Source organism: Monodelphis domestica, chromosome 1 (assembly GCF_027887165.1).
Source record: "Monodelphis domestica isolate mMonDom1 chromosome 1, mMonDom1.pri, whole genome shotgun sequence".
Taxonomy (NCBI): Eukaryota; Metazoa; Chordata; class Mammalia; order Didelphimorphia; family Didelphidae; genus Monodelphis; species Monodelphis domestica.
In genome coordinates, this window is record NC_077227.1 from 319672600 (window position 1) to 319700240 (window position 27641).

Genomic DNA, 27641 nt, shown 5'->3' on the forward strand with positions numbered 1-27641 from the left:
GAGTGGTAGAGAGAGGAGGTTTGAGGGTGACCAAATTGACTTTCCTGACTTCCTTCTCAAAGACCAGGAACAGACTAGATACCTAGAACCACCCTTAAAGTCCTATTGAAATCTTAGAATTATAGCATGTCAGAGCATGGTCCTGAGTATGTAATGAGAAGACCAGGTTCCAGGCTCTGCCCTGCTAACAACAACAACAATAACTGGCATGCTGACTTTCTAAAGTTTGCACAGGGTTTTACAAATGTTATCTAATTTTATCCTTACAACTACCTTGGGAGGTAGGTATTATATAGTATAGTATTATTATGTCTATGTTTTAATAAATTTTAGATTTATAAATTTTATGTTTATAATTTGTATATTTTCTATGTATAATTCACAAATGATATATTATATATCCTATAACATTACACATAAATTATATAGCATTAATGTTCATAAATTTTAAATTATATACTTATAATTTGTTTTATAATTATATCAAATTTTAAATATATTTTATAAATGAGGAACCTGAGGCATACAGTGATGAAGTGACTTGTTCAGAGGATTAATAGAGCTTTTTACTAGTTAAATGACCGTGGTCAAGTGACCCCATGCCTAGGCCTCAGTTTCCCCATCTATAAAATGAGAGAGAGGTCTAGGTCCATGTTGGCAAACCTATGGCACACATGCTGGAAGGGGTTGCTCCCTTCCCCCTCTCCACTGTGCCTGAGGACATTTCTCCCATCACCCACCCCTCTGCTCAGCAACCAATGGGAGTGCTTTTCCCCTCCCCTGTCTGGGGTAAGGCAGGAAGGCTCACATGTGGCATGAGGGTTAGGGTTGGCACTCTAAAAGGTTCACCATCACTTGTCTAGGTGATCTCTAAGGGCCCTTAGGATCCAACATTCTGTGCTTCAGTATAGTGGCTTGAGAAATTTCATTGTTTCCAAGGGCAGAGCCTCTTGTCTCCCCATGGACTGAGGACCCCCTATGATCAGAGGCTGTGAATCCCCCTCAGCCAGGGCACTCCATGAAGGCAGGGCCTTCATTTCTTCCTGTCTCTTCTCTCCCTTCTCCCAAGCCCAGAGGCTTGAACAAGGAGACAGAAGACCTGAGAAAGAGGGCAAGAAGGACTTCCTGAGGGAGATCTAGTGTTCCTGTTTATTTGGGGCCTGTTGGACTGACTGTTGGAATAAGGCTTTTATTTATTATTATTATTTTTTCTGGAGATGAGGCAAGGTTCCACTCTATCTCTAGATCAGAAGTTTCCTCCCTCCTTAGAACAAAGAGGTGCCAATCTGGGAGATGTATGTCTCTCTGGGGAGAGGCCTGGTCATGCTAGTACTTTATAACTCCCTGATAATGAACCCCTCTAAAGTTCAAGGGGAAGCACACAAGATTTCAGCTATCGTGGACTTATTCTGATTTGTTAACCCATTATCTTCCAAAGTCTCCCTGTTTGTGAGGCTGTTTAGGGCAAAGGAAAAAGTCTAGGGCTGGAAGTCAGAAGTCTTGATTTATAAGATAATAACATTATAGAATTAGATATAATACCATGTTATATTATATTATATTATATTATATTATATTATGTTATGTTATGTTATGTTATGTTATATTATATTATGTTATGTTATATTATATTATAAATATATTAGAGGGGGGTAGCTTGATGCCTTAGAGAGCCAGGTCCAGAGATGTGAGTGTTTAAATCTGGCCTCAAACATTTCCTAGCTGTGTGACCCTGGGCAAGTCACTCATCCCCAGTTGTCTATTCTTTACCACTTGGAACCACCAATACACAGCATTGATTTTAAGACAGAAGGTAAGGGTTTAAAAAAATCCCAAACATATTAGAGCTAGGAGATCAACCCTTTTGAATTACAGATTAAGACTGAAGCCCAGAGAAGGAAAGAGACTTGTCCAAAGTCACACCATTAAATCACAAATCCAGAAATCAAATTTAGGTCTCCCAACTCCAAATCCAGGGTTTCTTCTCTTATTTGATGCTGCTTTTAGACCTGCCACCAATTTTTCTTTTCCGGACCTCACTTCCTTTGGCTGGAAAAATGGAGATAAACACGTCTAGCCTTACCCAGGAAGGGCTGGTGTGAGGGTTCAAGGGAGCACAGGGTGATAAATAGTATTGAGATGTAAAGGGCTCTGCAAGGGAGAAAAAACTTCATATCCAAAGGCATGCCAGTTTGGGGATGTCAATATCTGTGGATGACCCCAGGGGGAGCCTTCAGATACAGGGCAGCACTAACCTGATGTCTGGGTAACCCCTGATGAGGGTTTCGATATGTTTTATAATGTCATCTTTGTAGGTCTCACCCAGAATGTCTGAGATGCAGGGGATCGCCAAGCCCAGCCAAGTGGCTTCTGAGCCCTGGGAAGACAAGGAACCAGACGTAAGAAAAGGGGATGAAGTGGAATTGCTTGTCAGCTATGGGAGAGGGGAGGGAAGAAGGAAGGGAGGCAACATGAATCACGTAACCTTGGAAAATATAGGTGTCGATTTGTTACTGGAATAAAATAAAGACAATTTTTCAAAAAAGGGGTGAACATGAGGAGGATACAGTGACTGGTATCTCAGTGCTTAGAATGCTGAGCCTGGAGTCAGGAAGGTGTACCTTCCTGAGTTAAAATCTGACCTCAGACACTTACTAGCTGTGTGACCCTGGGCAGATCACTTAATTGTTTGCCTCAGTTTCCTTATCTGTAAAATATATAATTTTTTAAGTTTTGGAAAATTTTATTTAATTAATTAACTAATTTAGATTATTTTTTTCATGGTTACAAGACTCATGTTCTTTCCCTCCCCTCCCCTCACCCCCTTCCCATATCTGATGCACAATTCCACTGGGTTTTACATGTGTCCTGGATCAGAACCTATTTCCATATTATTAATGTTTGCACTAGGATGATCATTTAGAGTTTATATCCCCAATCATATCCCCTCGACCCATGTGATCAAGCAGTTGTTTTTCTTCTGTGTTTCTATTCCCACAATTCCTCCTATGAATGTGGATGATAGGTCTCTCAGAATTGCCCTGGACCATTGCATTGCTGCTAGTTCATCTGTAAAATCTACTGAAGATGGAAATGGCAAACTACTTCAGTATCTTTGCCAAGAAAACCCCAAATGGGATCACATGACTGAACAAGCATAAGGGGAAACTATCTATCTGCCCCTGTAAAGTGATGGGATTGTATTAGAAAATCTAGAGTTCCCTCCTTATTAGCTTTATTGATGAAACCTTCCTGAGACAGATATGTTCTGTGTTCCAAGGTCTCTAAATCTGATGTTCTAGATTCTGAGGTCTCTTCTAGTTTTGATCATCTACTTTCAATGTTGCTTCTACCTCTCAAGTTCTGTGTTCTATGTTCCTTTCCAGCTATATTTTATGTTCTAATTATATTAAAGTTTCTTCTAGCTCTGACCCCATAAAATTATATTCTCTGAGGGCAATAATCTATCTCTACTCAGCTTGGAGGTGGTCCTTCCATAATGCTATTTTATGTCTGAATTTTCAAGGGAAATGGATCCTGGGGTGTGTGGGGGGGGATGGATTATGGGTATCCTAAAATTTTGAATGGAAAAGGTTACAAAAGAGAAAAAAGATTTCAGAGCTGGGGTAGGAGGTGGCTTAGAACTTAGAATGTCAGAGCTGGAACTCTGGCCATAGACACCACAGAATGTCAGAACTTAGAGGGATCTCTGAGATCATTTTAGAGAGGAAAAAAACCAAGGCCTTGAGAGGACAAGTGACTCATCTAAGACTACTTAGGCAATAAGTAGGAAAATCAGGATTTAAATTCAGGTCTTCTAACTATAGACCTAGCACCAACCATGCCCCATCAGTAGCCAAAGGCAATACCAGGCTTTGAAAGGTAGAGCCGATGGCATCTGATTCCTGGCTCATCTTCTGAGCACTGGCTATTCGATCTGCTCCTCGAAGCCGTTCTCGTGGTCTCAGTACATGGGCCACATATTCTCGAACCACATAGCAGTGGATTTCCTGGAGACATTCCTAGGAGAGGAATATGAAAGCAAAGATCAAACTCAAGGCCCCTGACTTTTCCTCCCTTCCAAGCCTTCTGCCTCCCATCTCCCCCTGCCAACCTCTTCCCTCCCCAGGACCATCCCTTGGGCCCTTGAATCACCTGGTTGTGGGGCTGGACCATGTGTTTCAGGTACTGGGCAAAGGTGACAGTCTTCTCCATGATTGGCTGTAGCTTGTCTATGGTCACCCAGGCCTTGCTGCCCACATCCTTGAATAGAACCTATAGGGGCAGAGAGAGAACCTACTCACACCCTTGTTCAGCAGCCTCCAGGATTACTAGCTCTGTCTCTTAATACACTGTGATGCCATATCTGGAGACGGGAGGTCCTGGGTTTAAATCTGGTCCTGGATACTTCCCAGATGTGTGATCCTGGGTAAATGGGTAATTTAATCCCCATTGCCTAGCCCCTACTGCTTTTCTGTCTTAGAACCAAGTCAGAAGGTAAAAAAATACATGGTGACACACTCTTCTTTCTTCTCTTCTCCCTCTCCCCATATGATACAGACTGATATAACACCATGAGAAGCCCCCCATCTCTCCCAATACAAATCCTTCATTGCCTTTAGGACCTGAGCTATCCCATTTCTTCTAGGAAGTCTTCTTAAATCATGTATCCCTCTCCTGATCTCTGAACCTTCATTGCCATACAATGTATATCCCTCTAGTCCACACAGTATACACGAAGCATGTATTTCTACCTCTCTTCTGGACCAGTGGGGCTCCTGGCTACTCCTTGGTCTTGCATCATCTTCTCCTGGAGGTTTAGCCTCCATTTCCTGATTGCACTCCAACACATCCCTACTTGATTGAAACCCTCTTCCTTCCTCAGCTGTTCCTGACTCCCTGACTTTTGATTCCTGTCTGAGAGTGAGTGGCCCCTCCTCAGACTCCTTGGGCTACTTCTTGGCATTCATTTTCACCTCTTTCCTCACAGCTGTCTGTGCACTTGTCATTCCCCACATCAGATGATAAGGTGTGAATTTTAGTTTTACTCCACCCTGCTTAGTCTTTAGAATTCTAGCAACCAGGAATGTATACACCCCCACTTAAGGATTAAGTGTGGGGGAAAGAAGGTCCATGACTCGAGTGTGCTAGCAAGTGACAAATCAGAAACAACTGACTGACTCCTGGGCCACCCAAAGCCAAGTTTAAGCTACCATTGGTGTTTTGCTGTCTCTCTCTCTCTTCTATTTCCCTCTTATCTCGAACTATTGTAGTTTCCTCTTAGCAGGTGAAATTTTGTATGCACCTGTAGTTAGAAAATTTTAGAGGTACAAGATGATTATGTTTAGTGATCAATTGGGGAGACTAGTCCTCCAATCATCATCAGGGGGGATTGTGAATTTTAGTTTTACTCCACCCTGTTTAGTCTTTAGAATTCTAGCAACCAGGAATGTATACACCCCACTTAAGGATTAAGTGTGGGGGAGGAAGGTCCATGACCCGAGTGTGCTAGCAAGTGACAAATCAGAAACAACTGACTAACCCCTGGGCCTTCCAAAGCCAAGTTTAAGCCACCATTGATACATGTAAGACACAGGAAGTGACGTAAAGAACTGCCTTTATATTTTGCATCTCCTCCTGTGAAAGGGACTTGGACATGGAGGAGCTTGAACGTGAGACCTCAGACTGCTTCCTTTAGATGATTATGTGGTGAGTTATAAGGCTGACTCCCATTTCCTTGGCTTTTCTGGAAGCAGCAGCCTCTGGAAAGGCCCATTTCTTGGGACTCCCCTTTTCCTTGGCTTTTCTGGAGAGACTCCTTGGCTGAGGCCTCTGAACTCCTGCCTGGCTCCGATGAGGCCAGAGCAGATCTTCTTCCCATTTTTCTCTCTCTCTCTCATTCTTAATTTCTTCCTTCTATTGTAAATAAACCACCATAAAATTACATTCTGACTTGAGTATTTCATTGGGATTTAGAATTTAAATCGCTGGAGACCAACTTAAAAAAAAAAATATATATATATATATATATTCAGTCCAATCATAAAATTTACCCCTTACAAAGGTCCTTATGTGCATTCCCATATTGGGTTCCATGGTGGACTCTTCCACCTCCCACACACTTCTTCCTTCCTTCCTTTCCAACAGGTGGGGCCAGAGCCACAATCCAGATTTTTCTAAAGGCTTTTTGATGAGAAGGTTGAACTTCCTGATGCTACTGACAATGTCAAGACCAAGCTACAAAATTTGAATTTTGTTCATAAGCAATCAGAAAATGGACAGCCCTTATTAGTTCTCCAATGATTCAGAAAGAGTCCACCTACTGAGACTTCAGGTAGGGGTGAAGAAGGGGAAGACTCCTTTACACCACTCCCCAAAGAACAAGTGTCAGAAAAAGAAGGTTCAAGAGCTATAACGAAGTTGATGAGCATTATAAGACTGATTGTCCTTCTGATAAATGGGCTGGAGGCTTTGTGGTTGGCTGTTTATTGGGGCAAATGATCTTTGACTTTCTGCTTTAACAAGCCCAAGGTCAGGTATATGTATGTGTGTTAATTTTTTTAAAAATCAAAGAAAAAACAAGGTCATTGAGGGAACTCTCTTTGTGTCTCCAGCACCAAGCCCAAGCAAGGCCTTATTCATGGTAGGTGATTAAAACACAGTGAATGCCCTGTCCCAGTCTCTGACTATTCCATGGGGGCAATTGTTGTCTCTCTACGAAGATTGAGACCTCCCTGAGGGCAGGGATTCTGGTGATGATGGTCATTGCACAGTTTGTCCCTCATGAATGGATTAGACTTCCTCCTCACCTTGACCCCTCAACACCCTTGGTTCTTTTTAGCTTCAGCTCATGGGCCACCTCCTCTAGGAAGCCTTTTCTGATTGCTCCTAATTATTGGAGTACTCTCCTGTCTCAACTTAGACATGAATAGATAGGTATAGATATATGCCCAGAATGGTATCCCTTATTCAAGGATGGAGCAGATGGGGGGTGGGGGGGGAATATGAATTTATATTGAGCTTAGAATATTCCCATTGTGGCATATATATATACACACACATATATATACACACATATATTAGATATTTGATATATAGGCACATGTTATATATAATGTATATTATATTTGAACATGCATGTACATACATAATATAAAACAATGCTATAAATTTATATATTGCACATGTTCATCCTTCACTTTCTCCTTTTGTGTGTGTGTATATATATATGTGTGTGTATATATGTGTATATATACATATATGAGAGAGAGCGAGAGAGAGATTTTTTAATCATTACCTTCCATCTTATAATTAATACTTTGTGTTGGTTCCAAGGCAGAAAAGCAGTAAGGGCTAGGCAGTGGGGGTTGAGTGATTTGCCCACAGTCACACAGTTAGGAAGTGTCTGAGACCAGATTTGAACCCAGGACCTCCCATCTCAGGGCCTGGCTCTCAATCCACTGAGCCATCTACATCCCTCCTCATCCTTCATTTTCAAAGAGGACCAATGATATCATGAAGTGATATCTTCACTTGCTTGGTATTACTATTAAAATTATCTTGAGAGACTGATTTTGGGGTAAGGGTTATTGATTATAACAGGTTTATTGGTTAGCATCAAAACTGATAAAGTGATAGAGGTCTCCATGGTTGTTTCTCATGATCAGTGATGGCCCAACCTGGGTCAGGCAGCTTAAAAAATGGATTTTTAGGAGCTCATTATTCAGCCCCTTCCTTGACCATCCAAAGACAGCTTTAATTGGTGAAGAGCTAATTAAGAGGCAATTCATAGGGGGCAGCTGGGTGGCTCAATGGAATGAGAGTCAGACCCAGAGATGGGAGATCCTGGGTTCTAAACCTGGCCTCAGACACTTCCCAGCTGTGTGACCCTGGGAAAGTCACTTGACCCCCATTGCCTAACCCTTACCACTCTTCTGTCTTGGAGCCAATACCCAGTATTGATTGTAAGATGGAAGGTAAGGGTTTAAAAAAAAAAAAGAGGCAATTCATCAACCTATCTATACCTACATCATAGGCAATACACACACAAGAAAAAAACCAACCTTCCTTCCTTTCTCTTTTCCTAAGCTTCCATCTTAGAATGGAGTAATGGGGATTAAGTGACTTGCCCAGAGTCACACAGCTAGGAAGTATAAAAGGCAAGATTTGAACCTAGGACCTCCCATCTCTAGGCCTGGCTCTCAATCCATTAAGCCATCTAGCTGTCCCTTTCCCCTTCATTTATTAACCAAATTCTGCCCAAAAGAAAGACATTCCTTGAGATTCACAAGAACCAAAGAAAATGCAAAAAACAGCCTTTTAGATAGTACCTCTGTCCTAGATGCCAGGCACAGGAATATATAGTATTTCTCCCTAATACACAGGAATTAATACAGTCAGTATATGAAAAATAAATTCTCACATTGGGGATTGTATTTAAGGGAGGCAGAGTTGCACAAAGTCATCAGCCTTACTCACCAGAGTCATCCAAGGCCTATGGCAAGATAAAAGTCAGAACAATTGGTGATGGCCTGGAATGCAGTGGATAACCGTGGCATCTTTAATGACTAATCAAGTTCTAGGCCAGTGATGGTGAACCTTTTAGAGACTGTGTGCTGTGCCCTTCCCCCCACTGAGTGCCTGGCACACCCTCTTACTCCAGAAGGGGGAGGAAGGAAGCACTCCCATTTGCTTCTGGGCAGAGGGGTGGAAGATGTGAAAAAATGTCTTTAGGAATGGTGGAGAGGGGAGGGGAGCACCTCCGCCAATTCCCTCTGTCTTTCTAGTAATGAACTCTGGGAGCTGAGGGCAAGGGGAGGGGCACCCTTGCCATAGGTTTGCCAGTTTTAGGAAGAACATGAGGCAGCAAGGTGGCACAGTAGATAGAGTGCAGGGCTGGGAGTCAGGAAGACTGAGTTCAAATCTAATCTCAGATACTTCCTACCTGTGTGACTCTGGGCAAGTCATTTAACCCTGTTTACCTCAGTTCCTCATCTGTAAAATAAGCTGGAGAAGGAAACAGCAAACCACTCTAGTATCTCTGTCAACAAACCCCTAAATGGGGTCATGGTACAATTGAAATGACTAAACAATGATAACTAGTTAGACCTGGCTGCTGGAAATCTCTAGCAAGCTTGTTGATACATAATAATTATAATTCCAACTTCCTCATTCTCACTAGTCCTTTTTGCTTCTCATTCATATCCATGGGCCCTGATACAAAAGCTGCCAAGGCAGGTCTTTTGTCTGAAAACCTCATGTAAACCTAGACCTTTTACACCTCTTAAACTTCCATCGGAGGAGAGATATATCTCACTATTTATCCAGGTATCCACCAAAACATGCTGCCCTGTAGGAAAGGGAGGCAGATGCTACTACTGAGTGAATTGCTATTCATTGGTTCATATCCTCCTACCATTCTAATCCATCCTACCATTGCTGCATGCCATTCATTAGTAATCAACTCCTCTCTAAAACTGCATGATAAAAGGGCATCTAGGCAGTTGGATAGAGCAAGGCCTGGAGGTGGGAGGTCCTGGGTTCAAACGACCTCAGACACTTTCTAGCTGTGTGACCCTGGGCAAGTCACTTAATCTCCATTATCTAGCCCTTACCACTCTTCTGCCTTGGAATCGATACCTAGTATCATTTCTAAGACCTAAGGTAAGAGTTTAAAAATAAAATAAATTTGAAAGATGATGATAGTGCCTGTCACAGGAAGATAGATGGTTGCACAGGTTGAATTTGAAGTACCAACAGGAAGTCCAAGTGGAGATGCTCCATGGAGAGTTGGAGGTGTGGTAACAGGGGAAAGTTTAGCATTGACTATATAGACTTTGGATTTATCTGGTAGAGATTATAATTGAACCCATGGAAGCCAATGAGATCAGTAAGTGAGAGAGGTAAAGAGAATAGAGGAAAAAGAGAAGAGGATCTAGGACTAAGCCCTGGTGGGCACTTGTGTTTAGAGGAGGGGAGATGGAGAATGAACCAACCAAGGAGCCTTGAGAAGCAGCTGCCAGGACAGCCAAGAGAACAGAGAGAGCAGTTAAGTGGATCACCAGAAGTCTCATCATGCTGTCATAGTGTTTAACTCAGCCTTGGACACTCAACATCCCTCAGTCCCTTCTCCCTTCCAATTGGAGGGCTAGGAGGCAGAGAGCATTAAACTTCTCTCAGAGCTTTCCTTCCTAGAGGGCAGAACCTGGTCTTTGTGATTCACTCTTCTTTGCCTCTGGCAGCTAGATGATGCAGTGGATAGAGTGCCAAGCCTAGAGTTAGGAGGACCCGAGTTCAAATGTTTTACTAGTTATGTGATCCTGGGCAAATCACTTCACTCTGTTGGCCTCAGTTTCCTTATCTGTCAAATGAGCTGAAGGAGGAAATGGTAAACCAGTCTGGGATCTTTGCCATGAAAACCCCAAATGGAGTCATGAAGAGTTGGATGACTGCTATGAGAATATTACTTCCCCCCTGCAGCTCTGCTTGGTCTGAACTCCATGGAACATGAAACATGATGTCCCCACTCTAGGCATCCCCTGGCTATCCCTTCCTCATCCTTGGTTTTCTGGCTTCCTTTTTTGTGTTGTCTTCCCCAATTATACGGTAAGTTCCTTGAAGGTAGGGACTGTCTTTCTCTTTAGCCCTATCCTGACTGCTCAGCAAAGTGCCTGGCATGTAGTAAGGATAATAAATGTTTATTAAATTGAATTCATCAACAGTTTCAAAAGTTACAGAGAGATCAGTGAGGAAAAGGAATGAGAATGAGAAAAAGCCATCAGAATGAGCAGTTAGGATAGTACTAGGTACTTGGGAGAGAACAGGAGACAGAAGTATGTACCTAGAGTTAAAAAGTGAGAGAATGATTAGGGTTTTGATGTTAAAAGATCACTCTACTGCAAATATGAATAACATGGAAATAGAGTTTGAACAGTGATACATGTATGATCCAGTGGAAATTCTTGTCAGCTCTGGGAAGGGGGAGGGAAGAGGGGTGGGAAAAATCATAAATCATGTAACCATGGAAAAATATCCTAAAAAAAGAAAAAAGAAGTGAGAGAATAGCAAAGGAACAGAGACAAGTGCACGCAATTCTAGGAACTTGGCAATGGGAAGGAGAGATGTGGGACAAAAGCTTGTGAGGGGGGCAGGACCAATCGAGGGTTTTTAAGGTTAGGTGAGACTTAGATATGTTTGGAGATAGCAGGGAAGGAGCCTGTGATGATGAGAAAGAGGGAAGGATGAATGCAGTGTGTTCCCAAAGCAGGGGATAGGATAAAACGTATATCAAAAGGAATTAGCCTTGGCAAAGAGAAGAGACATTTGCCTCCTGAGAGATTCCAGGGAAATGGCAGGCATTTCCCTAGTGAAGATGTAGGCAGGTTGTGAAGTATGGAGAATGGGAGAGAAGAGGGCTCACGATGGAGGACCTCAACCTTGTCTGCCAAGTAGAAGGCAAAGCAATAGGTTAGAGAAGAGGACCTTGAAGAGAGAGGAGTTTTCAACACAGCTCTTGTGGTAGTGTAATGAAGACTCAATTAGAGATGCTTAAAAGGATTGCCATGCAGCAGTGAAGGCCCAGTTTAGTTTAGAATATATGGATTTATGGACCCATTTCACATAGTGGGCCCAAGTGTACACCGCCTCATACACTTTGCTTCCTCTTATACATTATCTCCATTCACACACTATCTCTTCTCCCACACAAATTCCTTTTGGGTACCACCTCTTGACACAGGGCCTGGGCAAAACTTCTCCTTTTGCCTCTTGGACAAAAGGGTTTTTTGTAAACAGACAAATTTCCATAAGGAGAGGAAAATGAAAAACTTTCCTGCATTGTCCTCTGCCTTCATCAGAAAGCCCCTGCTGATTGCCAAGTTTTCCACCCTAGTCTCTGTCAAAGGTCAGTATGGATGGATTCTGACTGATCAGCATCCCCATGCATCCCTGCTCATTCCCTATAATAGCTGGATCTACCTGTACGTCCCCAAAAGAATTGTCTGCTTCTGGCTTACACTATAATCTATGACTTTGTTCCAGAGATCTAGATGAAGATATCTATGTATATGAGTGAGGGTTGGGATAGATAGAAGCACACACCCACACCAGAATGGGAACAAAAAACATCCTAGACAGCAAGAAGACTGATTTCGGTAACACATCTGGTTCTTCAACAGGAACTTTTGAAGAATGGATCATTTGACTGATTTTAGCATGTTATTTTTCTCTCCAGCAACAATTCCCATTTCTATAGTACTTTAAGATTTTTGTTGTTGTTGTTGACTTCTTTCAGTGGTGTTTGACTCTGCTTGACCCCTTTGAGGTTTTCTTGGCAAAGATTCTAGAGCGATTTGCCATTTCCTTTTCCAGCTTATTTGACAGATGAGGAAATTAAGGCAAATAGGGTTAAGCGACTTATCCAAGGCCACACAGCTAGGAAGTGTCTGAAGTCATATTTGAACTCAGATCTTCTGGTCCAGGCCCTGCATTCTTTCTACTGGGCCACCTAGCTGTCCATAAACTTTAAGGTTTACAAAGGGTTTTCCTCACAATTACCCTCAGAGGGAAGGAATGTAAGTATCATCTCCATTTTCTAAGGAAGTTAAGGGAAATTACTTGCCCAAGATCACACAGCCAGTAAAATCAGGGCCAGGTCACAAACCCAGGCCTCCTGATACCATGTCTAGCACTCTTTCCACTTTATAACCATACTGTGGAGGAACCACTGTGCATGAATGTAGAGTTAACAGAAAACCCCAGTCATTCTAATCTTTGTCCAGGATAATTTCTGGGGGCTAGAAAACATTTATTCAAGATTTTTCTGGGTCTGTCCCATTCTTTAAAGTTCAATTTAACGCCCTCCTCCTCCAGGATGTTCTTGTGTTCTCCCCAGTGATCTTTCCCTCCTTTCAGTGTCTTTAGTCTTCATTGTTGGTGCTCCCCGTTGGGTACTAGCCCATTCAATATTCTAGGGTTAGTTCTCTTTTCTTGAATATGAATTTTGGCTCCCCCAGACTGAGAGTTTCTTGATGGAAGGGCCTAGGTCTCCTCTTCCTCTCTTTTTCAACTCTAAACTCCCTGAGGGCAGAGTCCAGGTCTCTTCTTTCCTGTTTTTCTCAGATTTGGGACTTCCTTAGGACAGAACCTGGATTTGTTTTTGTTTTTTTTCAGAGATTTCAAACACCAGGTCTTTGTGGCCCACAGTGTTACACCAGATTAAAATGTAATCAGGAAATATTTAACAAAATAAGTAAAGATTATACAATAGAATGCAAGTAAAGTAAATATGTGGTTTTCCAAATCAAAATGTGGCCTGCAGACATCCTTATGTATAGTTTAGTGACCCTCATTTCTATTTGAGTTGGAAACCACTGGAGCAGATACTGAGTTTAGAAACTAAGAACCAAAGGCCTTACCTGTGTTTCTCGATGCAAATGGATCAGCATTTCCTTCTTGAACCTGCTAATCACCCCAGACAGGGTAGTTCCCACATTCTTAAAGCTGCTTAGGAATTTGGCAGGTAGGTTGGTCCTGGAGAGAAAAATCCAGCAATAGGTGAACCTTCCAGCATCAGCCAGAGTGTAGGAGTTAGGGAAAGGGAGACGGTCTTATTCTTCTGTGTCTACTGCCCATCGTGAGAGCCTCTTCTGTAATTTGGATCTTCTTGAAATAATGATCCAGGAGCATAGAGAGCTTCACAGAATATTAAAACTGGAAAAGACCTTTGAGAATACCATATCCTAGATTTAGGGCTGAAAGGGATCTCAGAGGATCAAACTTCTTCATTTTACACAAGTTCCTTCCATCCTTTCCTCCTAACCTCTAGGCCCAGAGATGTTAAATCACTTGCCCAATGTCACAAGATCTTTGTAAAAAGCAGAACTGAGATATAAGAGTTTTCTGATTCTAAATCTAATATTCTTTCCACTGCCCCATATTGCTTCTCTCAAAGCCCACAGAAACAGAAGAGTGCAATGAAATACACATTAATTTTCTAATCGAAGGATCTAATTCTGAATCTTGGCCCTTCTATTTATTAGCTTCTTTGATCTTAGACCCCTTCTTTGATATTCCATTTTGTCTGGTCACTTATCTCATGGGGTTGTTTTGAAGAAAATGCTTAAAGCCTCTGTGAACAAAAACTATTATTATTATTTTACACATGGAGAAATTGAGACCTAGAGAAGAGAACTGACTTGCCCCAAGTTATAAGGAATGTCAGTGACATAAAACTGCTTTGAAAACCTGGGTTTCCTCCAAGTAACCTTGTTATTTGTTACTATTATAAGCCTGGGAATCCCTGAGGGGATGGGAGGAGGACCCTGTGGTTAGTTTTGAGGGGGAGAGGATGAAAAGGCTCAGATTAAGAGGGGTTATCTGGGTAAGGGCCACAAGGGGGGACCACTTAGACCTTTAAAGTGAGTACCATGGTCAGGGAACTTCCCCCACTGTCCACCCACCCAAATGCAAGACCCTGAGTCTCAAGACAAGAAGTTGGCTACAAATTTCCCTATTCTCCTGCTCTGAGAATGAAAACACTCATTACTTGCCCATCTGTTGCCTTCCAACGAGGGAGGGCACTGGGCTGGAAAAACCCAATATCATAGGCTTGACTCAGCTGTAAATGATTGTTTTGGGGTGTGCCTGGGGAAGTATGTGAGAAAAAAAACTTCTAGAGGGCAGCTGGTAGCTAGGAGAAGGAGAATTTTGGCATGGCCTACTCTGTGTTTGATCTGGGCACCAAATCACAGAGCAAAGAACTGGAAGGGAGCTTAGAGGCCATGTGGTCCAACTTCCTTATTTCAAAGAGGAAGAAGGTGAGGTTTATAGAGAAGAGATAACTAGGTCAAGGTCATACAGAGAATCATCCACCATGCTAAGATAATGAGGTAAATATGAACAGAATAGGGTGGGACAAAGTAGATCAAGAGGTAGAGAAGCTTCACTCCTTCATTCAATCAATCTATAGACCAATGAGCTTTTGTTGTTGTTGAGTGATTTCAGGCATGTCTGCCTCTTTGTGACCTCATTTGGGGTTTTCTTGGCAGAGATACTAAGGTGGTTTGCCATATCCTTCTCTCCAGCTCATTTGACCGATGAGGAAACTGAGGCAAACAGGGTTAAGGGACTTTGCCCAAGGTTTCATAGCTAGTAAATGTCTGAGACCAGATTTGAGCTCAGAAAGATGAGTCTTTCTGACTCCAAGCCTAGTACTCCGTCCACCCCACCACCTGGTTGCCCCAAACAAGCTTTTACTGAGCACCTTCTATGCTCTAGCCACTACACACATATCCATTCCACATCACTGGAGTTAGGGGAGTGGGACTCCCGACAGGTATATATAAGATACAAAGTCAAGATAACCTAGGAGGAGAAGCCACCTATAGCTAGCAAGAACAGGAAATGCCTTCTGCAGAAGGTAGCGACCGAGCTGAGATTTATAAGGAAGTCAAGGATTTTAAGAGGTGGAAATGAGAAGGGAAAATATTCCAGGAATGAGAGACAGTCGACACAAAGGCATGGAGATGGAGATGGAGCAGCCTGTGTAAGGAACAGAAGCTGGTGGGCTAGGGTAGCTACCCAAGCAAGTAGAGGGCTAGGATGTGTAAGACTGGAAAGGTAAAAAAGGGTTAAGTTGGGAAGACCTTTGAATGCCAAGCAGGATTTTATATTTTATTCTAGAAGTAATAAGGAGTCAATGGAATTTACTGAGTAGGAGGTGACATAGTCAGAACCAACCAATGATATAAGAAAATCATTTTGGCAGGACCATAGAGAATGGATTGGGGCAGCTGAATGGATCGAGCACCAGACCTGGAGTCAGGAATAATACTCGAGTTCAAATCTAACCTCACACACTTTTTAGCTGTATGATCCTAGACAATTCACTTAACCCTGTTTGACCCAGCTTCCTCATTTATTGAATAATCTGGAAATGACAAACCACTTCAGTTTCTTTGTCAAGAAAACCCCAAATGGGGTCATGAAGAGTGGGACACAAAACTTAAACAATTCCACAGCAGAAGAGGATGAATCGGGGGGAGAAGAGACTGGAAGCAGGGAGGCTAATTAGGAAGCTTGTACATTAGTCTGCTCAGGAGTTGATGAGGGATTGTGCAAGGGTGGTGGCTATAGAATTGGAGAGAAAGACATGTGCCAATAAAAACAAAATTTGGCAACTTATTGGATATCAGGATTACAGAGTGAGGAGTCCAGAATAGCAAGGACCTTGACAAGTGTTATAAGGAAAGATTCTGCTCAACTCTTCTCTTTCCTTAGAACACAAGTAACAGTCATATTTCAGAAGGGTTTGGGTTCTAGATGAAAAAAAAAAACCATTCTCTTTTGGTTATGAGTTTGAGATGTTTAGAAGGCATCCAGCTCAAATTGTCTAATAGGTACTTCATGATGGTGGATGATAGCTCAAGAAAGAGAAACTGGGGCTGGATATATAGATGAGTCATTTTACAGAGAAAAGCATTAAACTCAAGGGAACTGATGATGAGAAAGAAAGAATAGAGAGGGAAAAGAGAGTCCAGGAAAAATACTTGGGGAACACCCAAAGTTAGTGCATATGGCAGGGATGTTAGCTAGCAAAAGAAACTGAGAAAGAATGGTCAGACAAATTCATTCCCTTGTATTTATGTCATGGGACTATAGGATCGCAGAATTAATATTGGAGGATGGCTTTGGAGGACATGTAATCCAAATAATTTTACAAATGAGGAAACTGAGGTCCAAATGGCAGACAATACTTGAACTCAGGTCTCCTGACTCCAAATTCAGCGTTCTTTCCAATCTTGAACAAAACTCGTAAGGACTCTTCTGGGAAGTCACTCTGTCTTCCTCTCTTGTGCCCTTCTATATTTTGGTGGCCTCCTCCTCATTTTGTTACTTAGATAACCATCATGTTCCATGCTGCCCTGAGTCCAGTCAAAACTACTCTGCTCAGGGCCTCACTAAGGCTACTGTGCCACCCAGATACCCCATCTCACAGGGTTTTGTTTTGTTTTTTGAGGAAAATATTATATTATTATCATTAATATTTTATAGTATATGTAATATAATATTTTGTAATAGTGTTGGTATTGTTATATTAATATAACAATATTAATATAAATATTAAAAGGTTATACTTGGGGTAATGGGGTGATTCAGTGAATTGGGAACCAGGCCTAGAGTTGTGAGATCCTGGGTTCAAATATGGCATTGAACATTTTCTAGCTGTGTGACCCTGGGCAAGTCTCTTAAGCCTATTTGTCTCAGTTTTCTCATCTGTCAAATGAGCTGGAGAAGCAAGTCACTTAGCCCCAGTTGCCTAGCCCTTACTGCTCTTCTTCTTAGTATTGATTATAAGATGGAAGGTGAGGTTTAAAAAAACAAAGGCTTTGCCGCCTCTCTTAAAGGACTGTAGAAATTTTAGCATTTTATTAGAGGCAATATGGAATAGTGTAAAAAGTAATCGATTTAGAACAAAGATAATAGATAAAAGCAGTGAACCTGGCTTCAAATCCTGCCTCTGTATAATCTGTGTGGATTTGGGTAGGTTATTTAGCTTCTCTGAGCCTCAATTTCCTTATCTATATAAAGAGAAAGTAAGATGAAGATAGGGATTATCTCTAATGTGATTTCTGGCTCTGTGCCTACAAATTCCTTAATCTTAGGTGGTTGGTCCCATGTTGCTTGTCCTCTCCACCACAATGGCATTTCTATGCTGTATGTATAAGATTACTAGATGGCACAGTGGCTAATGTCAGGGACACTCATTTTCCTGAGTTCAAATCTAACCTCAGCTACTTACTAGCTGAGTGATCCTGGGCAAATCACTTAAGCCGGTTTGCCTCTGTTTTCTCATCTGTCAAATGAGCTGGAGAAAAAAATGGAAAATGGCCCTAGTAACTTTGCCAAGACAATCCCAAATGAGGTCATGAAGAATTGGACATGACTGAAATGACTGAACAACATACCGTATGTATCTCTACATTCTCTACATACAAACCCACTGTCAGGCACTGATTTCATTATCTCCATTTCCCAAATTTATTCCCATCTTCAGACTCATAAATGCCACCCCCATCATTCAGGTTCTTTTCACCTCTTTTGGCCAGAGTTTGCTAGGTTGCCCTATTTCCTGCCTCCAGTCTTCCCTTGCTCAATCCACCCCTCCAAAGACTGCCAAAATAAAATTTGTAATGCTTAGCTCTGAGCAACACCATGCCTGCTTTGGATTTGCTTTGTACAGGTAACCAAGAGATCAAGTGGGGATCATTTCCTCATTGGTGGAAAGTTTTATGCAAATGGGCCAGGCCTGAAATCCCAGGTTATACCTGTTTTATGTGTGTGGAGTTGATGCAGGGATGTTTTACATATTGGGAGAAAAGGCCTTTGTGATGCAGTGACTGACACTTATTAAGTGACTAATAAATGCTGGTTGTCTAATCAGCACCCTTCAATGACTTCCTGTTTGTTTCTGCTCTTATCCTGGCATTTAAACCCTCCGATGATAGCCTGACTTCCACCCAGGTCTCCAGGCTCATCTTATACATCTTTATGTCTACACATCTCGGCCTCATCAAGTTTCCTTTCCTTATTTATATTCGTTACTCACTTCCACTTTTCCTTGCTTTTGAGCCTTTTCTCCTTCCTAGAGTGCCATTCTCCTTACTTGGGCAAAGGGACACTAATCTCCTCGTTAAAAACCTGCCTCTCCTTCCAGGCTCAGTTCATGTCACCTCCTCCAGGAATCCAGCCAGCCCAGATCGTTCCGGTTTGCCATGGTTCTTTGCCTCTCTGAATTTCTCTGTCACTTTTGGCCAGAGTTGGCTGTGCCCCATCCCATGTTCATGCACCTTTCTCTTCTAATTACTCCCTGAGGGCAAAGGAGGGCCCACGTTGTAATCTTCCTGAGGGAAGGAACCTGAATGATCCCCTTCTGTAATCCCTAGAGTCCAGACCTGGGAATATGGGAATGTGAAGACTTCCTTGAATTTTTGTTCAGTCATTTCAGTTGTATCTGACATTTTGTGATTCCATTTGGAGTTTTCTTGGCGAAGACACTAGAGTGGTTTGCCATTTTCTTCTCCAATCCATTTGCCAGATGAGGAAACTGAGACAAACAGGGTTAAGTGACTTGCTTAGGGATAGATTTTTCAGTCCGTTGACTGAGTGGATGGACTAGATCAGTGATATTTTTAGAGGCCTTCTGCCATCTTGAGGCCTAGATTTACATTGCAGATAGAGGAAACTGGTACCAGAGTCTAGAAACAGGGAACCAAATGAGAACTACAGGAAAATGAATTTTTTTTTTGGTCAGGGGTGGGTGGTGGGTGGGTGGGTAATGGGGGTGGTGGTGCTGTAGCATATATGATATACTTAAGAGATTCCAAAGCAACAACTCTGATAATATTTATATCAGGGGTATGAGTGGAGAGGAGTCCTTCTAAGTAAATAGAACTTAGAGTGGAAAAAAGACTTTAGAGATCTTTAAAAAAAACAAACAAAAAACACCTTACTCTGTCTTGTATCAATTCTAAGACAAAAGGTAAGGGTTAGGCAATGAGGGTTAAGTGACTTACCCAGAATAACACAGCCAGGAAGTGTCTAAGGCCTGATTTGAACCCAGGATCTCCTGATTCCAAATCTAATACTCTATCCACTGTACCAAGTAGCTGCTCCTCTTTAGAGATCATCTTACTCATCCACTTCATTTTACAGAACAGGAAACTGAGTCCCAGCAAGAGTGACTTGTTCCATAAAGAATTATAGCAGAGTTGGTGATCCTCTGACCCCAAATACTGTGGAAGGATAGGTAAAATCTGGTCTGCTAAGCTCACCAGCCAGTTGGTTCCTTGTTTTTGAAGGGGATCAATGATCTATTGACTTGTATATGAATTGGATTAAAGTGAGGCAGAATTGCACAAAATCAGGGGCAGCTGGGTAGTTCAGTGGATTGAGAACCAGACCTAGAGATGGGAGGTCCTAGGTTCAAATCTGGCCTCAGCCACTTCTTAGCTGTGTGACCCTGGGCAAGTCACTCAACCCCCATTGCCTAGCCCTTACCACTCTTCTGCCTTGGAGCCAGTACTCCAAGACGGAAGATAAAGGTTTAAAAAAAAAAGAATTGCACAAAATCCAGGGACAAGATGAAAGTCAAGACAACTGGTGGTGGCCCAGGATGCACAGGATGATCTTGGCTTCTTTGATGTCTCTCCTTGTTTGGAGCATCAGCCTGTGAGCTTCCACAGGGCCCAGGTCTGCTCTTCCTCTGCCTCCTGTGTGGCTGCATCAAAAATTCATGACAAACTCCAGGAGGGGGGAAGGGAGATGATAAAAATCATGTAACAGAAGGGAAAACAATTAAAAAATTTAAATTTAAAAAAAAGTCACAACAAGGGGAAGATAGGTGATTGAGTGGCCTGAAAGCCAGGTCTGGAGAGGGGACGTCTTGGATTCAAACTTGACCTCAGATGCTTCCTAGCTGTGTAATCCTGGGAAACTCACAATCCTATTTGCCTCAGTTTTCTCATCTGTAAAATGAACTGGAGAAGGAAGTGGCAAACCATTCCAGCAGTCCCAAAAAATGGGACTGAAGAACAATAGCAAAACGAAGTATTTCAGATGGCCATGTCCTTATCCGTCTATCAGACTGTATATCAGATTGCTCAGTGAAGGCAGAGACCATGTCACACCTAAACTTGGCATCTTCCCCAACATTGAGGGCAGTGATCTGGACAAAATCTCTGCTTCATAATCTTTTGTTGGGTGGAAGATAAATTATGTGGGGTTTTGGCCTTTGCCACAGACTGACCCAACAGCCTTCTTGTACCCCTTTCTCTCCAGCCCTCTCACGGAATTTCTAAAAACTGAAGCCTACTTTAGCTCCTGGAAGGCACTGATGTAGGCGCAGAGGTAGGGCAGGAAGAGGGTCTGCTCCTTTGCAACATCTGAGTCCAGGAATCTCTTCTCAAACCTGCAAGGGGGAGAGAGGAAAGGAGGGAGAAAATTCAGTGGCTACTGGTTCTAAGCTACGGGTCAAAAAATCATAGGAATTATAGCTAGGAAAGGGGTTAGAGACCATGTCACCCAACGACATCATTTTATAGAGGATGAAACTGAGACAGAGAAGAGGGGAAATGACTTGCCCAAGGTCATATAGATAGTGTTAGGATTGGTATTCAAACTCAGTTCCTCTAACTCCAAATCCACTGAGTTTTCCCCTCTTATTATAAAATATTATATTGTGCCTAGAGGCATTGGTCAAACAAAAAACAATGTTTAATATTATTATTAATAATAAATGTGATCACTTAAAAATACCCCAAAATACACCAGAACTACACAAAAAGTATCAGAATGGTTTGAAAGGCTAAAGCCCACCTGGGACCCTTTCGCCAATTTTCTTGGGCTCCCTCACTGATCCAAATAAACCTTGCTGTATTGCCCTACTCTGGTCTCATTTGTCTCTAGGATTGAACCTTAGTCAGTTGGACTGACAGTGATCCTTCTTCCCATTCCTCAACACTTTCCTCTCCCCTTCCCCAGGTAGACCGAGTTACCCAGTCCAAAACTTATCTCTGTTCTTTAAGGTTTGTTTATATTATATTATATTAGATCAATCAGTGTCTGATTTGATTATAAAGGAAGTCAGAGAGAAGCAGGGGTAATGATGTCAAGGAATGTAGATGAAAGGAGCTTGCAAAATTTAAACTTTATATAAAGGAGCTCTTAAAAAAAACAACAAACAAACACAATCATATCTGGGCAGCTAGGTGGCCCAATGGATAGAGTGCTGGGCCTGGAGTCAGGAAGACTCATCTTTATAAGTTCAAATCTGACCTCAGATACTTCCTAGCTATGGATCCCTGGGCAACTCATTTAATACTGTTTGCCTTAGTTTCCTTCTCTCTCAAATGAGATGGAAAAGGAAATGGCAAACCACTTCAGATCTTTGCTAAGAAAACCTCAAATGGTGGGTCAGCTGGGTGGCTCTGTGGATCAAGAGCCAGGTCCAGAGATGGGAGGTCCAGGGTTCAACACTTCCTCAGACACTTCCTAGCTGCATGACCCTGGGCAAGTCACTTAACCCCCATTGCCTAGCCCTTACCCCTCTTCTACTCTGGAACCAATACACACTATTGATTCTAAGACAGAAGGCAAAAAGAAAGAAAGAAGGAAAGAAGGAAAGAAGGAAAGAAGGAAAGAAGGAAAGAAGGAAAGAAGGAAAGAAAGAAAGAAAGAAAGAAAGAAAGAAAGAAAGAAAGAAAGAAAGAAAGAAAGAAAGAAAGAAAGAAAGAAAGAAAGAAAGAAAGAAAGAAAGAAAGAAAGAAAGAAAGAAAGAAAGAAAGAAAGAAAGAAAGAAAGAAAGAAAGAAGGGAGGGAGGAAGGGAGGGAGGGAGGAAGGAAGGAAGGAAGAAACAAAGAAAGAAAAAACCTCAAATGTGGTCATGAAGTCAGTTATGACTGAAAAATAACAAATAAAAAAACACAAGTACAGGAAAAAGAAAGAAAAATGGAAAAAATGACACTTTTGTGTTCAGACTTGTTCTAGCTGGGGACTCTAGAGCTAAATGAGAAAGGATTTTTATCTCTCTCTCTTTTTAAAAAAATCCTTACTTAATGTCTTAGAATCAAAGTTATGTATTGGTTCTTAGGCAGAGGACTTGACCAGGTTCATACAGTTAGAAAGAATATGAATTCAAATTTGAACCCAGGACCTCCCATTTCCAGACCCAACTCTTTCTCTATTAAGCCCCCTAAATGAGGGAGAATCTTAATGATTTTTATATTTTAGATACTTCTTGAAGCAGGATTAGAACCACACACACACACACACACACACACACACACACAACTGATTTTTCTTTTCCCTTGGGTCAAAACGGGAGTTAATAGGTGTTACTGCCTGGTAGGGGCTGCCTTGGTCATTACTCTGCTGCACATGTTTCCAAGGATTTCCACCTCCAGAGGTAGAGCTGGGGCTGGAAGCCAGAGGTGGTAACCAGGTGGGAGGAGCAGGGAATGGGCTGAAACAGAGCCACATTCTAAAGAGAAGAGGGAGGGTGGGTTCTCCCTTTCCCTTCCTGAAACTGTTCAGCAGGTAAACTTTTCCATGTTATGCCAAGAACTCTTCCCAGACATCCTATTATACTGAAAATGGAGATTCTGGCCCCAGCTCTGTCACTAACTCTCTGGATGACCTCGGATGAGCTTTGTCCCTTCTCTGGGCCTGTTTCCTTCTCTTCAAAATGTGGATATACTTCTCCCCTTTCAGGATTGATGTGAGTCCATGGATGATGGGATTTAGCAATAATAGGGGCTTCCAAATAGACATATAGTCCAAAGCCTTCATTTCCTAGGTGAGGAAATGGAAACCCAGAGAGAAAAAGGTCTTTGCCCCAAATCACACAAGTAGTAAGTAGCAGAGGTGAGATTCAAACCCAGATCCTTTGGCTGTGCTTTCCACCTGAGGGCCTGAAGGAAATACAAGGGTGATGGATTATAATAACTATTTTAATCTTTTGTAGGTGACAAAAAAGGAAATTTACCCTCCTTCTCCCAGACTATCACACCTCAGTCTCTGCTGATCACTTCCAGGAAAGAGGAAGACTCCAGGAAGGGGTGGTAGGAGGGTATAATTCTGAATGTCAGAATTATAACTGGGCTCAAGAACTCATGTCCAAGTTTCAAGCAATTCCTGGGACTACAGATGGCAAAACTGAGACATTGAGGCCCCAGGCATCAGTGGACACTCTGGGATCTCTCCTCCTCCCCACTTACTTTCTCCCATTCTCCTCCCAAGAGGAGGCAGGTCTCCCTGCTTCAGGTCCTCTATGGAGTAAGGCGGGACTAGCCTTTGAGGGAATATAAGACTGACCTGTGGATGAATTCATCCAATGACTGCTCCAAGATCTGTAGTGTGGTGGCCTCCAATCCTGAGGAGATGGCCCGGGCTGTGTTCACATGCTCCCCAACCAGCTGGGAAGGAGGCCAAGGATGTAATACAACTGCTCAACCTGATGGAGGCCCAGTTTCAGACCACCATATTTCCTCCCCCTTCAAGCTATCTATTCTTTATGATCTACCACATTAATTTTCCTTACATAGTGATCTTGTGACGTTACTCCCTAGCTCCAAAATCTTTCATAGATCTTTATTGCTTATAGGATAAAATTAAAATGTTAATTAAAATGTAAATTAAAACATTTACCTAATGTTCTGGGGCCACTACAATCTGGAGTCTCCCTACCTTTTCTCCCTTGTACACACCTAGAGATCTAACTAAACTTACGTGCTCTGTCTTTCACAATATTCCCCGTACTTTCAAGCCTTAGTACCTCCTTCATGTTTACTTCTTGAATCTTTTCAATGAATACATTAATTCTTTCAAGTTCAACCCTAATGGTATCTTCTCCAAGATGGGCATCCTTGATCCCCTTCTTTATACCCCCCCCTTTTACTCTCTCCTCCATTTCTTTTTTTAAAAAAGTTTTAAATTAATACATTTATTTGAAAACCCTTACTTTCTGCCTTAGCATCAATTCTAAGACAAAAGAGTGGTAAGAGCTAGGCAACTGGGGATTAAGTGACTTGCTCAAAGTTACACAGCTAGGAAGTGCCTGAGACCAAATTTGAACCCAGGACCTCCCAACTCCAAACCTGGCACACTGTGCTACCTAGCTGCCCCTCTCCCCTCCATTTATTTTTTAATTAATTAATTACTTTTTACCATTAAATGTATTTATTATTTTTAGAGGCAGATATTCAATCATCTTCCACTTCCTTTGAGATAAGAAGTACCAGTAAAAGTTACCATCATCAATGGCACATGTAAAACCCAGTGGAATTGCACATCAGCTAAGGGAGGGGGATAGAGGAAGGGAAGGGAAAGAATATGAATCTTGTTACATTGGAAAAATATTCTAAATTAATTAAGTAAAAATTTCCAAATTTTAAAAAAGTTATCATCATATTATCTTCTAGACTAATTGTTTCACAACCTAATCTCTCCTGAGGTCTTTTCATGGGATTTATCTAATCTCCAAATGGTAGAAACTCAGAAAGAATCATTTATTTATTTTTAAAGCATTTTTCCATAGTTGCATTATTTGTGTTCTCTCCCTGCCCCTTTTACCTCCCCCCCTCATGGAGCTGACAAGCAATTCCACCACCATCTCCCCTCCATTTCTAACTCTAACCCCATGCCTCCAGTAATGACCTCGTGCTCAGATTTCACTTGGAATTCTGTATTATGCTCTGCTAACATTATATTGTACATTATATTTATTTATATTTACATTCTTGATGAGAAAGACTGTGTGTTACTGAAACTCTGAATCTTCCTCCGCAACAACCATCTTTATTCCTCTGCCTACACATCAGGGGCTTCATAAAAGTTTGTTAAGGTGAGACGATAATTTCACACAGCCCCTGCTATTGGCTGCCAAAGCTGTGTCCCTCTTCTCCAACTGGGGTGTCTCCACGGTCTCTGAAGCATCTCTTAGACTAATGGAATCCTCATCTCCTGCAGGGGCTCTTAATCCTGGGACTAGGTGCCATAATGTGGACCTCTGAGACTTCCTGCCACTGGGGTTAAGAACATGGCGCACCTCATCCTGAAACCAACTGTTCTCCCCCCCATTTGGATTTCTCTTTGATCCTCCTGGTACCAGCATGGGGTGCTAATAATAGCTGGCATTTATATAACACTTAATTTAAAGTTTGTAAAGTACTATATGTATGTGACCTCATTTGATCCCCTTGACAATGCTGAAGATTTCCTGCTATTATTATCCCATTTTACAAATGAGGAAATTAAGGACGAGAGAGAGAACCTAATTGCCCATGGCCACATAGCCAGTGTTTGAGTCAGGATTTAAACTCAGATCTTCCTGACTCAAGGCTTTGTACTCTGCCTACTAACTGCCTCAAGATGATGGAAAGAGACCTGGCAGCTGGAAGGATCACAGAAGATCAGAGTTTTAAGGAGAATATTCTTATAAAAACAGAATGTGTGGGGCAGATAGGTAACATGGTGAGAGGTAATCCAGAGGACCTGGGTTCAAATTTGGCCTCAGATACTTCCCAGTTGTGTGACCCTGGGCAAGTCACTTGACCCCCATTGCCTAGCCCTTACCACTCCTCTGCTTTAGAACAGATTCTAAGACAAAGAGTAAACATTAAAAAAAATTTTTTTTAATCTGAATTTGAGTTTTAGAGATGTATAGCTAGAATAACTACTTACTTACTATTTCCCATCTGTAATTTGGGTATATGAAATGGCAGAAATATGCAAATATAGAATAATATTTTATTGAATTAATCTAGCTCAAGGTCTGTCTAAAGCCAACATGTGCTCTCCTGGTCTCAGACATTCAATTTCATGTATATTGATAAGATGTATTTTTTTAAAGGACAAAATAAGGATAAATAAAGTATAAGGAAATATATTTGTATTTATATTACAAAATATTATTTTATATATTTATTTTATTTTTTAATTTTACATTTTATTATTTATATTTATATATAAATATAAAATATTATAAGGAAATATAAATACATCATAAAGGGAAATTAGAGTAAATAAGTTATGAGGATTTAAAATACCACTTATTTACCAAGAAAACTTGATGTTTTTGTGAGCTGATAATAAACTACTGATATTGTTCTTAAAGAGAGAGAGAGGGGCAGCTGGGTGTCTCAGTGGATCGACAGCCAGGTCTAGAGATGGGAGGTCCTAGGTTCAAATTTGACCTCAGACACTTCCTAGCTATGTGACCCTGGGCAAGTCACTTGACCCCAATTGCCTAGCCCTTCCCACTCTTCTGCCTTGGAACCAATACACAGTATTGATTCTAAGATGGAAGGTAAGGGTTTAAAATAAATAAATAAAAATTAAAAAAAGAGAGAGAGAAAGAAAAAAAGAGAGGGGGAGGAAGAGATGGAAAGAGAAAGGGAAAGACTTAGCCAGAGAGTGAGAAGACCTGTGTTCAGGTCCTTACTGAGCCCCTCACTGTGACCTTGGACAAGCTGTTTTCCTCCTCTGATCTGACCCCTCACAACACACACATGTGTTTGCTCCCTCTTCTCCTAACTAGTGGAAATGTCAACTCTATTTTCTCTACCTTATTTGTTTCCATACCACTATAATAATAATAATAGCTAGTGTTTATATAGCCCTTTAAGGTTTGCTGAGTGCTATTTCTAGTTTTTTTTTAAATCCTTACTTCCCTCTTACTATCAGTTCTAAGATATGAGTGGCCAGAACTAGGTAATGGAGGTTAAGTGACTTACCCAGGATCACACAGCTAGGAAGTATCTGAGGCCAGATTTGAATATAGGCCCTCCTGACTCCAGGTCTGGCACTCTATCCACTGCACTATCTAGCTACCTCAAAACTGTTATTAATTCTATTATTATTACCCACCATGTGAATGTCGATGGAGATGGGAGAGTGGTAGAGATCCTGGAGCAGTTCGGGGCTCTTCCTCTCTGACCACCAGTTCAGCTCCAGCTTCAGAATGCTATCAAAGCAGCTCTTGATCTTGGTCTAAAGAGGAAAAGAAAGGAGAAATAAATTCTCTCATTTTCTTTCTCTGTACCTGTCTTTGTGTTTGTCTATTTTTCTCCCTCCTCTCCCTCCT

General features: G+C 41.7%; 1 protein-coding gene and 1 long non-coding RNA gene across 3 annotated transcripts in view; one reads left to right on the forward strand and one right to left on the reverse strand.

The window, feature by feature from the left end:
* The window catches only part of LOC103093125 (uncharacterized), an 11393-nt gene extending 4193 nt beyond the window's left edge, over nt 1-7200 (forward strand). The window contains exons 2-3 of the long non-coding RNA XR_001626241.2: nt 2316-2399; nt 6148-7200. This is a non-coding gene — a long non-coding RNA (uncharacterized LOC103093125). The remainder of the gene's footprint in view (nt 1-2315; nt 2400-6147) is intronic.
* Nucleotides 1-27641, reverse strand: part of EXOC3L4 (exocyst complex component 3 like 4) — an 85176-nt gene that overhangs the window by 5456 nt on the left and 52079 nt on the right. For both annotated transcript variants that reach the window (XM_007473525.3, XM_007473526.3), the window contains exons 6-12: nt 27425-27547; nt 23873-23973; nt 20873-20968; nt 13416-13530; nt 4156-4275; nt 3870-4022; nt 2256-2377 (exon numbers count right to left, since the gene is read on the reverse strand). In XM_007473525.3, coding sequence (XP_007473587.2) covers nt 2256-2377; nt 3870-4022; nt 4156-4275; nt 13416-13530; nt 20873-20968; nt 23873-23973; nt 27425-27547 — 830 coding nt within the window. The remainder of the gene's footprint in view (nt 1-2255; nt 2378-3869; nt 4023-4155; nt 4276-13415; nt 13531-20872; nt 20969-23872; nt 23974-27424; nt 27548-27641) is intronic.